This window comes from Halichoeres trimaculatus, unplaced genomic scaffold (assembly GCF_033239565.1).
Source record: "Halichoeres trimaculatus isolate MK-OKI-2021-1 unplaced genomic scaffold, fHalTri1.1 fHalTri1_scaffold_24, whole genome shotgun sequence".
NCBI classification, from domain to species: Eukaryota; Metazoa; Chordata; class Actinopteri; order Labriformes; family Labridae; genus Halichoeres; species Halichoeres trimaculatus.
Window position 1 is genome coordinate 7,443,224 of NW_027437202.1, and position 13,735 is coordinate 7,456,958.

The following is a 13,735-nucleotide window of genomic DNA, read 5'->3' on the forward strand; positions in this document are numbered from 1 at the left end:
TTATTTATCGATAAATACTTTGATGGAGCAGCAGAGACCAGGTCTGCAGAGCATCATCACCATGGGGAAGGTGAGACTCAAACTACATGTTTTTAACTGCTTCGTTTTTCCCACAGAGTGTGTGACGTTACTTTCTCATCTCCACAGATCACTTTCTACGAGGAGAAGAAGTTCCAGGGTCGCTGCTACAACTGCAGCAGCGACTGCGCCGACCTGCAGTCGTATTTCAACCGCTGCAACTCCATCCGGGTAGAGAGCGGGGTCTGGGTCCTCTATGAGAGAACCAACTACAAGGGGTTCCAGTACGTCCTGTGTCCCGGGGACTACAGCGACAACCAGCAGTGGATGGCCTTTAGCGACAGCATCAAGTCCTGCCGCACCGTTAAGAGCGTAAGACAGAATCCTCAGCTGTTGATTGTTTTCTGATTTATCTGCTTTTAAAACATACATGTATAAATCCTTGTTTCTTTTGGTGTAAAGGTGTACGGCGGCTGGAGGATGAGGCTGTACGAGAGGCCAGATTTTGGAGGTCAAATGGTCGACTGCTCCGACGACTGCCCCTCAGTATTCGATACCTACAAATTTCGGGAAGCGTACTCCTGCGTGGTGAGCGATGGCGCCTGGGTGTTCTACGACCTCCCAAATTACAGGGGACATCAGTTCCTGCTGGAGCGTGGAGAGTACCGACAGCACGGGGACTGGGGAGCATCCTCGCCTGGGATCGGCTCTTTCCGCAGGATCACAGAATTTTAATTCTTCTTCTGTGATAATAAACGTTTGACTGATGTGACCTTAAAACCAGAGCATCAATAAAAAAGCAGCAAAGTGTGAGTCTTTTTTTGTGTTTTTTTTTTTTTTTTTTTTTTTTTTGTATTTTAAAAAACAGACAAACTTAAACTTTTAAATCGTTAATGAAATGGCACTCATTTCAGATATGGGTCGATTTTTGGGACGTTTGTGTCTTTAAACTGTTGTGAAATATATCAAAGAAGATCATCTTTATATGAAAACAGACTGAAAAAATGAGTATTAGCTGCGGTGGATGCTTTAAATAACTGGAAAACTCTCCCTGGACAGAAAAACTGAGGGTGAACCAGCTGGAAGTGCTGCTGTTGACGAGCTGTTAGCATTAGCTCCGCCTCTAACAGCAGAGTCGTTCCTATGGCAACGAGTGTGGCGCTCGACAACAAGACAGGAGGAAACTGGCGTGGAGACATGCGTGAAACTCGACAGATTTGACGTAAAAGCTTCGTGATACCCTCAGTGTTTTGTAAGTAATGAATTTTAATTTCCTAAAGTTTCAAAAGAGGCTTAATGTGACTGAGAATCGATGCAGGTCGAACAAAGTGATGCGGTGAGGTGCCACGCTGGTCAGGTTCAGCAGTTTGTCACAGGGGAAATGCTTAAACGGTGGACTCACTACCTAAAGAATTATATTAATGAATGTTCAGAGTGCCTTAAAAGCCAACCAAAGGAAATACAAGTATTTGTGAAAAAAAAAAAAAAAAAAAAAAAAAACTGCTGACAGAAACAACAGTGTGATAGACTGGCAGCATCCAGCAGCCATCTTTATATTTTATTGTATGAATTAGGAAAAGTATCAGGACATCTGAAAAGAAGGAGAGAAAAACAAAAGAATCAGCTTGAGTCCAGAAATTCAGATTTAGTTCAGTTTATAGAATGAAAGGTTGCAGTTACAGTTGTTGTCCACAGGAGGGCAGAAATCCCATTATTTCCCAACTCTTAAAAATAAAGAATGCACACAAAGAGGAAAATTTTAACCAGTGTTACTAAAAATTATGCCTGCCTTACTTAAAGCAAAATTAACGATTAGAAAAGTAATTTCTTGAGCATCTTAAGTCAATGTATTAACATTCAAAGCTGAAGCTAGTGTTTTTTTTTCACATTAGCTTCCCATGGATTAAATTTCAAGTTTTAGTATTTATTAATTTTTTCAAAAGAAAAACTGAAGAATACATTGCATACCTTGTTCACACTCGGGCCTCAATATGTTGAAATTAAAAAAAATAATCCGTACACTGCAGAAACTTTTAAAGATATATAAAAAATTCTCTATTTTTTTTTAAATATAATTAATGTATTTTATAATCTGGACAAGATGTCGTCATTAGATTTCAAGTTTTAGTATTTTGTTCATTTTTTTCATAGGGGAGTGAGACTTCAGAACAAACCAGCTTTGATTTCTCCTCATGGGGGGAATGCGTTGACAATAACACACACATTTAGCAACTTTCCTTTAGTATTAGCTTACCTGACCTCAACATACTTTCATCATGAAATACAGGTCACGAAATGCACCTATAAAACATCTGTGGAGGGGTCACTCCGTGTTTTTTTTTTAGAATATGAAAGAAAAGTTAGTTATTTTCTAATTTACACTGATCACCCTCGGCCCATTACAGGGTTCATTCCACCTCGTGCAACTAAAGCTTTCGCCACAGGATGGCGCCTTTGAGCAGAGTCAAACGTGTTGTTACACGTCAATCCGTAGAAGATGCAGTTCTTCTTCGTTGGAGGAATTAAACGTAACGATAGGTAAACACTGAACACACTGAATTATTTTGAAAGGCTTGGATTGAGTTTTCGTGGTAATTAAACATCGCAGAGAAGCTGTTCGGGTTTTGTTTCCGTTGCTATGGTTATCCTGTTGATTCGTGACTACAATGGCGCTGAGAAGACTATCCTGAAAGGGCTCAGTTTCCCATGAGCACTCGCTCTTCCTGTTGTGTGAACGCCACACTCATGGCGTGCTTTTGTTTTGTAGCATGGATGGAGGTCGAATCATCTTTTAACTCTACTTTTCTTTGTTTCAGACATCTTCTCCCAGGATGAAAAGCGACGAGGTAATGTATTTATTTACAGTTTGCTCATGTTTGAAAGGTGACAGCTGTTAAACTTTGTAAACTGGGTTAATACCGTAGTTTAGTACCAGACCAGCCCCGGCCCGGTGCGCTAGCACATGTCGCTAAGTTGTAACGTAGAAAAACAGGCGTTAATGCAAATGTTTGGTAGACAATGCTGCTGCTACTCCAGGCTGAGCACAAATATCCTCTGCTGCCTTTAAATGAAGAGAGTAGAAGTTAAACATAAACAGGAATGGTCATATGTAGGTTCAGCTCAGACATAATTACAGTTCCAAAGGAGCAGTGCATCATGGGAGGTGATTCACTGTGTGCAGCTGCATCAGAGGAAAACATCTTTTAAGATTTGATGTAATTCTTATTTTTAAAATAAAAATAGCAGATTTATTTCTTAATGAGTGACGGTGTGTTTCAGTATCCTGTGTGAACACAAGAGCAGACATAAATGTGAATGATTCCTAAAAGCACTCGTGTAATGATATGTGCAAATGATATATGATATCCAGTGTTCAGGTGGCGAGACGGCAGAGATACCGGGCCTCCACGCTCCAGGAGAGTACGACCTGGCGGGGCGACATGCTCCTTTTGGGAAGTCAGGACAGACGGTTGGTGAGTCAGTGTGTGGATGGGACAGTAAAGTAATGGTTAGCTGCAGCTCATTTTAAAATTAACCCTTCTCTGCTTCCAGGTGAGGTTTTGCTGACACCAACAAAGATCTAAAGTGGTCTCCTGTTGCAGATTCTTTGCAGTGGACTGCTGGAGAACATCCCTCAGGTGCTGCCTGCAGACCTCGGTGCTGATTTTGCCTGGGAGCGGTCCTGATGCTGTCCCCTCTGGATGCTCAGAGGGTTCTCCTCCAGCTTCAGCATCAGGAGGGCGCCTGGATTGTTGGTTCACTCACTTGTTAGCAGCCAGGTAGGACTCTGAGATTACAGCTGAGGGTAACAGGCTGTAAAGACAAAAGGATTCATATTTGTTCTTCTGATGCAGGAGGAGAACCTGTGGTGGTCCACAACCTTTAACACGACCTGCTGGGTGAGGGAGCAGCATCCAATCAGGAGGCAGGTGTTGGGAAGAATGGTGACAGTGACAAGCCGCTTAAGAGGACCAAAGTGGGAGTCCTCATCTCCAGCTCAGGTGAGTTTCTGATAAACAAACAAGATTTAGTGAAGGACACACATCTGACTTCCTCTCCACACCTACAGGGACCAACCTGCAGGCTCTAATAGATAGTGTTGACCCTGAATGTTGATATGTTGTCTGTATCTCCTCTCCAGGTCGTTCATCGCAAACTGTACAGGATGAGGAGATGGATGCTGGAGGAGGCGGTGCTGGTGCTGAGTGAAGACACAGAGGAGAGTGTGTCGGACAGGATCAGAGAGGCTGAGCACAGAGCGTTCCCTGCTGCTCTGATTGTCAGAGGACGGACACATCATGTGGAAGTCAAGTTAAAGAGGTCTTTGTTAACTGTGGTTTTCTATCATCTTAATGACGGTTTATTTTACTTTAATGTCAAAATAAAGAAGATACAGTGCATTCACAGCCAGCTGGTCTTTGATTTCTGATTTGTGAAAGTGGAGAGAACATTTAAAACAGAAGCTACATTAGTTTTGAACAAAAATGACTTACAGTGGAACTGACCTTGTTATTGATGGTGTTATTTGTAGTTTTTTTCACGTTTTCCACATGAAGCAACATACTCCATGTGTTAGTCATTATTTAATCTGTGTTTGTGAATAAAAGAAAACCATGTAGAGTGAAGATTCTGCAAAACACGCAGCTTAAAAGGTTTTTTGTTCCCACACACAAGTTTGTGTAACATACTTTAAATATATAAATTTTAATCACACTTCCTGCTAAGTTATCTTTTGAAATAAAGTGATGATGAAGTACATTCAATGGTGTGTGTTTCTCTCACGTAAAGTCCAATGTCATGGACATTTGTCAGTCTCATCCCCTGCTGATGTTTATCAAAGTGTGGACAATGTTAAATAAAAAGAAATGTGGAATGAAATGATGAAAAGTTTTTTCTCTCATTCTTCTCATGGACAGGCAATAAGTCCAAAGCTTTCATGAACCCAAACCACGAGAACTCAGAGCTCGTTAAAGCAGATCTCAAACAAATAGTTTGAATGATCTCAATGAACTTATTGTATCATATAGGAGTGGGCAGGTCTTGTAGTTATGTGAGGAGGTCATACAGGTGTGCCAGCAATATTGCAACATGGATCTAGACCTCATAGAATGTACAGAGGATCATTATAGATCTAGATCATATAGATAGTTACAGGATTTTGATTGCTAATTGGTTTCAGGTGTGTTAAAATTATATTATAAAAGCAGAGCAGTTTACAGAATCAGTGCTCAGTCTTCTTGAAGACTCCGTACCGTCCACATCTCTCCTGTCTCTGCAGGTTCCTCTGCTTCACTTTCCCCAGACTGAGTCTCAAAGTAAGGTACATTTGCCTTACTTTGGACTTTGGTTTAGAGCAAGATTTTTCTCTATCAACCAAATAATTCAACACTTTTTTTTTTATTTTACAAACTCTCTGCTAAGCTGTTTTAGACACAAAGACACAAGGTAAGTTTAGTTTATTTTTCTTTATTTCAGTGCATTTATCAATTTACCATCAAAGTACCCATTAACTCCGCTCTCTTTTCTCTTTTCAGGTGCTGTTTGCTCGGTTTGTTGGAGGAAGCTCGGTGAAGCCTGAAAGAAAGAAGAACAAACATTACTTTTTGTGCACGTCTCAATTAGCGGCTAATGCTACCGTTAATCCCACTCTCTCCTCTCTTCTCAGATCTTTCGGATGGCTCGGTTGTTGCTCCTGCTGGAAAACCTCGTGTCCCCGACATGTCCGATGTCCTTCAGGTCGCTTCTGATGATGGGCCGGGAGCAGGGGAGGCCGGAGAAGTCTGTGGGTCTTCCTGCATGCCAGGTTCCTTGATGCTAGCTTTTCGATGAAGCACGTGGAGGCTAACAGGTGAGGTCCTGTTGTCTGCTCGGTTTGTCCGCCTGCAGAAAAAAAAAGAAAAAAAATATTAGCACATCTCAGTTTGTTGCTAATTCTACCACTAATTCCACTCTCTCCTCTCATTTCAGGACCTTTTCTCGGCTCGGTTGGTTGCTCCTGCTGGACCACGCGGTTTCCAGCATGGCGGGCGTCTTTCCGGTCGCTTCTGATGACGCGCCGGAAGGTGGAGTTGTGGGTGTCAGTCAGTTTGCTGTCCACCTGCAAGAAAAACCACACTTTCAGCTCAGCTTCTCGGTAAAAGTTTAAAAAAAAAAAGCTTTTCACGAGCGGAGAGCCGGCTCCTTTTCACCCCATCATCACCAGGAGACCGCGAAGAAGCCCCACATCCCCGCCAGGGAGTGCACTTGCTCGGGCTGGAAAAGCATCTAGCTTAGCTTGAGCAAGGACACTTCCGGACGGGGATGTGGGGCTTCTTCGCGGTCTCCTGGTGATGACGTGGTGAAAAGTGCCGGCTCTCTGCTCGTGAAAAGCATTTTTCCCAAAACTTAAGTCATTTTACCAAAATCCAGTCGATGAATCCACTAATTCCATGCTCTCCTCTCATTTCAGGCTTTTTTTCGGCTCGGTTGGTTGCTCTTCCATTACGGGCCTCCTTCCGGTTTCTTCTGATGACGCGCCGGAAGGTGAAGATGGGTGTCAGTTCGCTGTCCACCTGCAAGAAAGACCACACTTTCAGCTCAGCTTCTCGGTAAAAGTTTTTAAAAAAGCTAACCACGAGCGGAGAACCGACTCCTTTTCACCCCGTCATCACCAGGAGACCGCGAGGAAGCCCCACATCTCGGCCAGGGAGAGCACTAGCTCGGGCAGGAAAAGCATCAAGCTTAGCTTGGTGTTTCTCCAGCCCGAACAAGGACACTTCCCGACGGGGATGTGGGGCTTCTTCGCGGTCTCTTGGTGATGACTGGACGAAAAGGAGCCGGTTCTCCGCTCGTGAAAAGCATTTTCCCCCAAAACTTGAGTCATATTACCAGATCCAGTCGATTAATCCACTAACTCCATGCTCTCCTCTCATTTCAGGCCCTGCTTCTGAAGACTCACCTGGAGGTGGAGTTGTTGAAGCCTCGTGTCCTGGTGTCGGCTCGCTGTCCACCTGCAAGAAACCACGCTTCTGCTCAGCTTCTCGGTGAAAGTGTGCTTACCACAGGCGGAGAACCGGCTCCTTTTCACCCAGTCATCACCAAGAGACCACGAGGAGGCCCCACATCCCCGTCGAGGAGAGCCCTTGCTCGGGCTGGAAAAGCATCAAGTTTCGCTTGGTGTTTCTCGGGACCCGAGCCAGAGACCTCCTTGACCGGGATGTGGGGCTTCTTCGCGGTCTCTTGGTGATGAAGGGGTGGAAAGGAGACGGCTCTCCGCTCGTGGTAAACTTTTTTAGCAAATTTTTTAAGTCATTTTTCCAAAAATTCTGTCGATTACTCTACTAATTGCATGCTCTCTTCTCTTTTTCAGGTTCAAGTGAATTTCTGTTTGGTTTTGACTTTGATCTCTTGCAATAAAAATTCTCAAACGAACTTCAACTTTTTTGTCTTGTACTTTAACACCAACATTTTACTCTTAGAAATGTAAAAAAAAAAAAAAAAAACTTTTTCAACTTTAAAAAAGTTAAAAATTTTTTTATCATATTTTAAATTTCTAGTCAAATAAAAAATGTAAAAAAAATGAAATGCATGAAAGAATGAGCATGGACAACGGAGTAAATTTGAATAAATCTTTATATGCAAATTCAGTTAATGAAGGGGTGTGGCCTAATCCAAGCCCACTGAAGCAGCAAGCTAGCAAACACGGACTCAAAGAAACTAGCCTCTGTGTGCCCTTCCCCTCAGGGCAGGCTGTGTTTGTGCCGTGTTAGCTTTACTAGCTGTAAGAAACCACAAGCAGCAGTCAAACCAGGTCTGTGTGGAGAGGAGAAAGGTGGACTGTAACTACCGAGTGGAGTGAAAAACACCCTACACGGTAGCCCAGCTCCACCAAACTCTCCCACACAGCCCTGGCTCTTCCACCGCTCTGTTCCTTACAGCTAGTAAAGCTAACACGGCACAAACACAGCCTGCCCTGAAGTTCCAGTCACACAAAGACTAGAAACAGAAAGAAAGTAGCCGCTGTACAACCTTTCCCTCGGAGTAGCATGTCCATGTCGTGGTTCGCTGCACCAGCCACTGTAAGTAACCATGAGCAGCGGTCAAACCAGGTCTATGCGGAGAGAAGAAAGGTGGACTGTAACTACTGATAGCGTTACACACACCACAGAGTAGCCCAGCTCCACCAAACTTTCCCGCACAGCCCTGGCTCTTCCACTGCTCGGTTCCTTACAGCTCGGAGAGCTAACACGCCACAAACAGTCTGCCCCGAGGTTCCAGTCACACAATGACCACAGCAGGTAGGAGAAAGAAAGAAATGTCCGTGTTTGCAACTCACCAGCGTCGCACAGAACCTGTAAAAGAAGAGAAAAGGTCGAATTAGTGGGTTGATTAACCTCAGGTGGGTAAATCAAAGCACGTGCTCAGCCCGAGGAAGCCCCGGTGTAAACTGCAAAACTATTCAACCAAATAAAAAAACTACGATGTCTTTGAATAAAATAACAGTAAAACAGTGTTTAAGCACATAAAGAATAACTAAATGTGGTCAAATATCAGTAAAAAAGGTTCCGGTTAGATCTACCGTTAGCATAAGCTTTAGCCCTAGCGGTAGCTCGCAAACAGCGGCCGTTTACTCTATTTCTATGTTTCCGTTCACACGCTGACTCACCGAATCCTTCGCGAATTTCTTTCTTGGTCCCACGACTCTCTTTTCAGCCCAAAAATCTATTTATTTTCGATAAAATCAGAAAACGGAGAGCTCGAGCTGCGACCACGCTGTCGAGGCGCCATGTCCTGATTGCCAACTTCCGGTTCCGACGTCACGTCCGGAGAGGAGGTCATTGTCCGCGCATGCGTACGAGCAAAAACAAAAAAAACTTTCACAAGAAACAGAATAAAACACGATAGATAGTTTTTTCGTCATTTAATATCTATCTAACTCAGTTTGAGAAGAAATATTAGTTTTAATCAAAGAAACTCACATAACGTGTTAAAAATAAAGCGCTTTCCTATGGAACTACAAACATGGACCATCTACCGGAACTGGAAGTACGTATTTCAATAAGCGCATGCAAACACTGTTTCGTTGCACAGAATTTGATTTGTTTTGTTCTTCTTTTTCCTTTCTTTATAAAAAATTCATGTCAAACCTTAAAGCAGCCACTCTTGTTTGAACTTTTTTCTTCTTAGTTTTTTTTTTAGTTATTTCTAAAACGAATTGGCCTCTTTTTTTCTTTCCTTTACGTTCTTTTATGTTCATGATGTTAACTTATAATGCTTTAAATTAAAATTTTTTCTTGATTTTGTTTAATGTTGGTTTAGGCCTTTTTTATATTGATATAATGTTCAATAAATTAAGAAAAATAAAAGTAGCGTATTCTCCCGGGTGTTTGCCGTCATCTGGTGTTCAAAAATTATATTGCAATCATAGCATGGTTGCAGCAAAAATTTTGTCCACAGGAGGGCAGAAAACCCCCAAAAGTGGTGATGACGTTAATATGCACTGTTCCAGATGGAAATCTATTTATTGGGATTTGATTGAGATACTTTCAATAAATTTTGAATTTTCTCATCACACAGGTCATCCGGTTTGAGGACATCCTATTTTTATTTCCTACTGCTGAACTGTGTGCCGAGCAACTGGTAAGTAACACTAATTATCTCCATGTGGGATCAATAAAGTATTTTTGATTCTGATTTTGTTTGTGCTAATTATTCTCAGGTTCCCATTAGCTTTACAAACCATCAGCTATTTCTCAAAGGCTTCTGGATTACAAATGAATTTAGATAAATGTGAAATGTGCTCAACTCTGAGCCGTGTGCACATAAATTCTGACTATACATGATCACCCTTTGCAACTATTAAACAACATAAAAGTGAAAAATGAAATAAAAAATCTGGGAATTTTAATCACCAAGGATGACACCGTATTATACAAAAGTCATTTGTGGGGTAATACTGACAAATGTAAGTCTGTTTTAGATAGATGGTTACAGAGAGTTAACAATATTTGAGAGAATCCTACTTACCAAGACGGATAGTCTGTCCAGACCCATTTACCCGGCATTTTCTTTACTTCTAAAAGAGAAAATGATAGAACATATGGATAGTATCAATTTCAAGTTCATTTGGAGAAACAAATGCAGTATATAAGGAAAGATGACAATGTCAAAAATTACAAGGATGGTGGTGGAATTATAAACATAATTTTACTCCACACAGCACCCCTTTGTGAAACAACAGATATGTGCTTCTAAAGAATAAATCTGTATATTCAGAGTTTGGGTGGTTGCTCATTGTATGGATGCTAAAGGGAATTTATTTAGTTTTAAACAATTTTGAGAAAAATTGTGACTGACATGTACTTTAAGTTTTTGTAATGGGATTATAAAAGCATTCCCAACTTCTGTGAAAATAATGGTTAAGGAGGATATAATCCTGTATGGCCTGGACTGAGACAGCTCTGCTTTAAAGGTTCTGACTTGTGTGAGGATAAATGCACAAACAAATTCCTTAGAAATCTTTTTTAGAGCAAATTTGCCCCAATCCAATTCAAAGTAAAATATTTCCTTCAAGAATATGACAAAGATGAAATCAGGAAAATAAGGATGAAATATATATCATCCACTACTCCCAAAAGTAAAGGATTAAATTAAAAATTTTCAATGAAATCTATCCCACAAATCAATTTTTAAATAGGAGATTTAATATTGAAATTAATGGCTGCTCTTTTTGTGAGGATTGTCCTGTATCTATTTCTGTTATTTATGTTATTTCTCAATCGTATGGCCTCTTTTTTTTATCTTTCCTTTATGTTCATGTTGCTATCCCATTATACTTTGGATTGAAATGTTCCCTTGATTTTGCTCAACCTGAATTATGTTTGTACTATTTGATGTTTATATTTGCTTTTTTTGTTTGTATTAATTATATTTGTAAAAAAAAGTACGTACTAAAATAAAAGCATGCAAACACTGTTTTGGTTTACAGAATGCTGCTTTCATGTGTTGTTGTTTTGTCCCTTATAGAAATTTATGCAAAACTTTAAAGCAGCCGCTCTTGTTTGATAGTGGGCTTGGAAGAAGGGGCTTCTGAAACATCTTCTACAGCAGCCCTGCTTAAACTAAGATAGGTCGACCAAGGTGTGGGAAAAGGTGCAGTAAGAGATTAACTGTAGCAGTACCTGATAGTTATTGAACTTTTGTCGGTGTTTAACTGAAGCCTTCATTAGGACCATACACATGCATAAGGAGCAAAGATGCTGATTAAGGGCTGCAAACAACACCAGCTCTTTCTCTAAAGAGATTTGCAGCTTGCACAAACACAAAAACAACAAGATAACATTATTTTCTAACAGCAGTTTTGTTGTAAAGAAGAAGAAAAAGACAGAAATTGGTGCATAAGGGTGAGATGAGGCACCAAATCAAGCTCTACAGACACAAGGAAAGGTAAAAGGATTATTTGTTGTGATTTAATTTCATCAAATGTTTCCCAAAAGTCAATTTATAAGACAATAAATAAAAAGGCAGCACTAGCGTCCCCGTGTGGAGCCATTAAGTATGACCAATGTGCTGCCCCTCCCGCCCCTGAGTCCTGAGCCCCTCCCAACCCTGATGCTGTGAGCTTAATTAAGATCACCTGGCATGACACCAGCATGGCTTCAGCACCTAGACGCCCTCGTGTGGAGACTTTAGGTAATGTGCTGCCCCCGATTCCCCCCACTTCCCCCACCCTGCGAGCGCTCCCCCCCTCCGCCTCCCCCGCTCAACCCTGAACCGGCTCCCCCCCACCCCACCCCCCCACCCCCGCACCCCCAACCCTGAGCACTGAGTTGTGTGGAGCTGTTAAGTATGACCAATGTGCTGCTACCGACGCCCCCCCCCCCCCCCCCCCCCCCCCCCCCGCTCCCTGCGAGCGCCCCCCACTCCTTCCACCCCGCTCCCTTCGAGTTGACCCCCCCCACCACCGCCACCACCACCCCCAACCCCCCCCCAACCCTGAGCACTGAGCTGAGCAGTTACACACCTAATCAACCTCACCTGGTTAGTGTGTGAGAGCAAGACTCTGCTAAAGGCTCAAACAATGTAACTGGGATTGTGACAGTACTTTACCACTCCTCACATAACCTGCATGTTATCAGCTCACCTGAGCAGCAGGATGAAGTGTTATTCAACAAGCTTAAGTTTAAAATGATTCACATTTTATCGATACACTCCTATAAGTAAAAAAATACAAAAATAAAAAGATTAAATCCACCAAACTGAGAGAAAAATGATGAAGAAAATCTGAGTAACTCCACACACAGAGTGTGTAAAGATGTTAATATTTGGGAAGATTGAGGTGCTTTAATACATTTATTTCTAATGAAGGGCAGACCTATATTAACCCCCCCCCCCCCCCCCCCCCCCCCCCGCCACAGACACACATCTCCCCCCAACACACAAACACACACACACACACACACACACACACACACACACACACACACACACACACACACACACACACACACATACACACATACACACATAGCCAACACTCCACCTCCCTTGCTCAACCCTGAGCACTGAGTTGTTCCCCCGCCCAACTCTGAGCCACACATCCACACACACACACCCAACACACACACATGCAGATCCACACACACACATCCAACACACACCCAACAAACACACATGCAGATCCACACACACACACACCCAACACACACACATGCAGATCCACACACACACACCCAACAAACACACATGCAGATCCACACACACACACCCAACACACACACATGCAGATCCACACACACACACCCAACACACACACATGCAGATCCACACACACACACCCAACACACACACATGCAGATCCACACCCACACATCCACACACACACACACACACCCTGAGCACTGAGCTGAGCTGTAACCAACTTCATTAGGATCACCTGGTTAGTGTCTGAGAGCATGACTCTGCTGAAGGCGTATGTCACTGGGATACACACACACACACACACCCAACACACACACATGCAGATCCACACACACACACCCAACACACACACATGCAGATCCACACACACACACCCAACAAACACACATGCAGATCCACACACACACACCCAATAAACACACATGCAGATCCACACACACACACCCAATAAACACACATGCAGATCCACACACACACACCCAACACACACACATGCAGATCCACACACACACATCCACACACACACACACACCCACACACACACACACACACACACACACACACACACACACACACACACACACCCTGAGCACTGAGCTGAGCTGTAACCAACTTCATTAAGATCACCTGGTTAGTGTCTGAGAGCGTGACTCTGCTGAAGGCTTATGTCACTGAGATACACACACACACACACACACACACACACACACACACACACACACACACACACACACACACACACACACAGACACACACACACACACACCCATACACACATACATACACACACACATACACACATAGCCTCAACCCCACCTCCCTTGCTCAACCCTGGCGCATATGATTGAGATGAGGCTCCAAATCAAGCTCTAAAGACACGAGGAAAGGTGAATGAGTTATTTGTTGTAGTTTAATTTCATAAAAAGATTCCCGACAGTCAATTTATAAGACAGTAAAAAAAAGGCAGCAGTAAGGCGCCCTCGTGTGGAGCCATCAAGTATGACCAATGTGCTGCCCCTCCCGCCCCCCAACTCTGGGG

The 13,735-nt window shown here is 42.8% G+C and overlaps 1 protein-coding gene and 2 long non-coding RNA genes across 3 annotated transcripts; all 3 read left to right on the plus strand.

The window, feature by feature from the left end:
- The first annotated feature begins 22 nt into the window (after positions 1-22).
- On the plus strand, positions 23-792 carry LOC141786163 (gamma-crystallin M2-like). Its single transcript, XM_074664899.1, has 3 exons — positions 23-70; positions 148-390; positions 481-792. The coding sequence occupies exons 1-3, from the start codon at positions 23-25 to the stop codon at positions 751-753; spliced, it is 564 nt and encodes a 187-aa protein (XP_074521000.1). The 3' UTR covers positions 754-792.
- Positions 793-5,255: 4,463 nt separating this feature from the next.
- LOC141786168 (uncharacterized) lies at positions 5,256-6,055 on the plus strand. The gene is made up of 3 exons (XR_012597639.1): positions 5,256-5,463; positions 5,684-5,866; positions 5,986-6,055. It is a non-coding gene; the product is annotated as an uncharacterized LOC141786168 (long non-coding RNA).
- Positions 6,056-6,072: 17 nt separating this feature from the next.
- On the plus strand, positions 6,073-7,426 carry LOC141786169 (uncharacterized). The gene is made up of 4 exons (XR_012597640.1): positions 6,073-6,151; positions 6,467-6,605; positions 6,935-7,040; positions 7,367-7,426. It is a non-coding gene; the product is annotated as an uncharacterized LOC141786169 (long non-coding RNA).
- Positions 7,427-13,735: the final 6,309 nt, after the last annotated feature.

What these genes read in the sequence shown, in the direction of transcription:
- LOC141786163 (XM_074664899.1), top strand. Translation starts at nt 23, where the DNA reads ATGGAGCAGCAGAGACCAGGTCTGCAGAGCATCATCACCATGGGGAAG. An exon ending in GCATCATCACCATGGGGAAG is followed by an intron (nt 71 to 147) that starts GTGAGACTCAAA and finishes TCATCTCCACAG; the next exon opens with ATCACTTTCTACGAGGAGAA. An exon ending in CCTGCCGCACCGTTAAGAGC is followed by an intron (nt 391 to 480) that starts GTAAGACAGAAT and finishes TTTGGTGTAAAG; the next exon opens with GTGTACGGCGGCTGGAGGAT.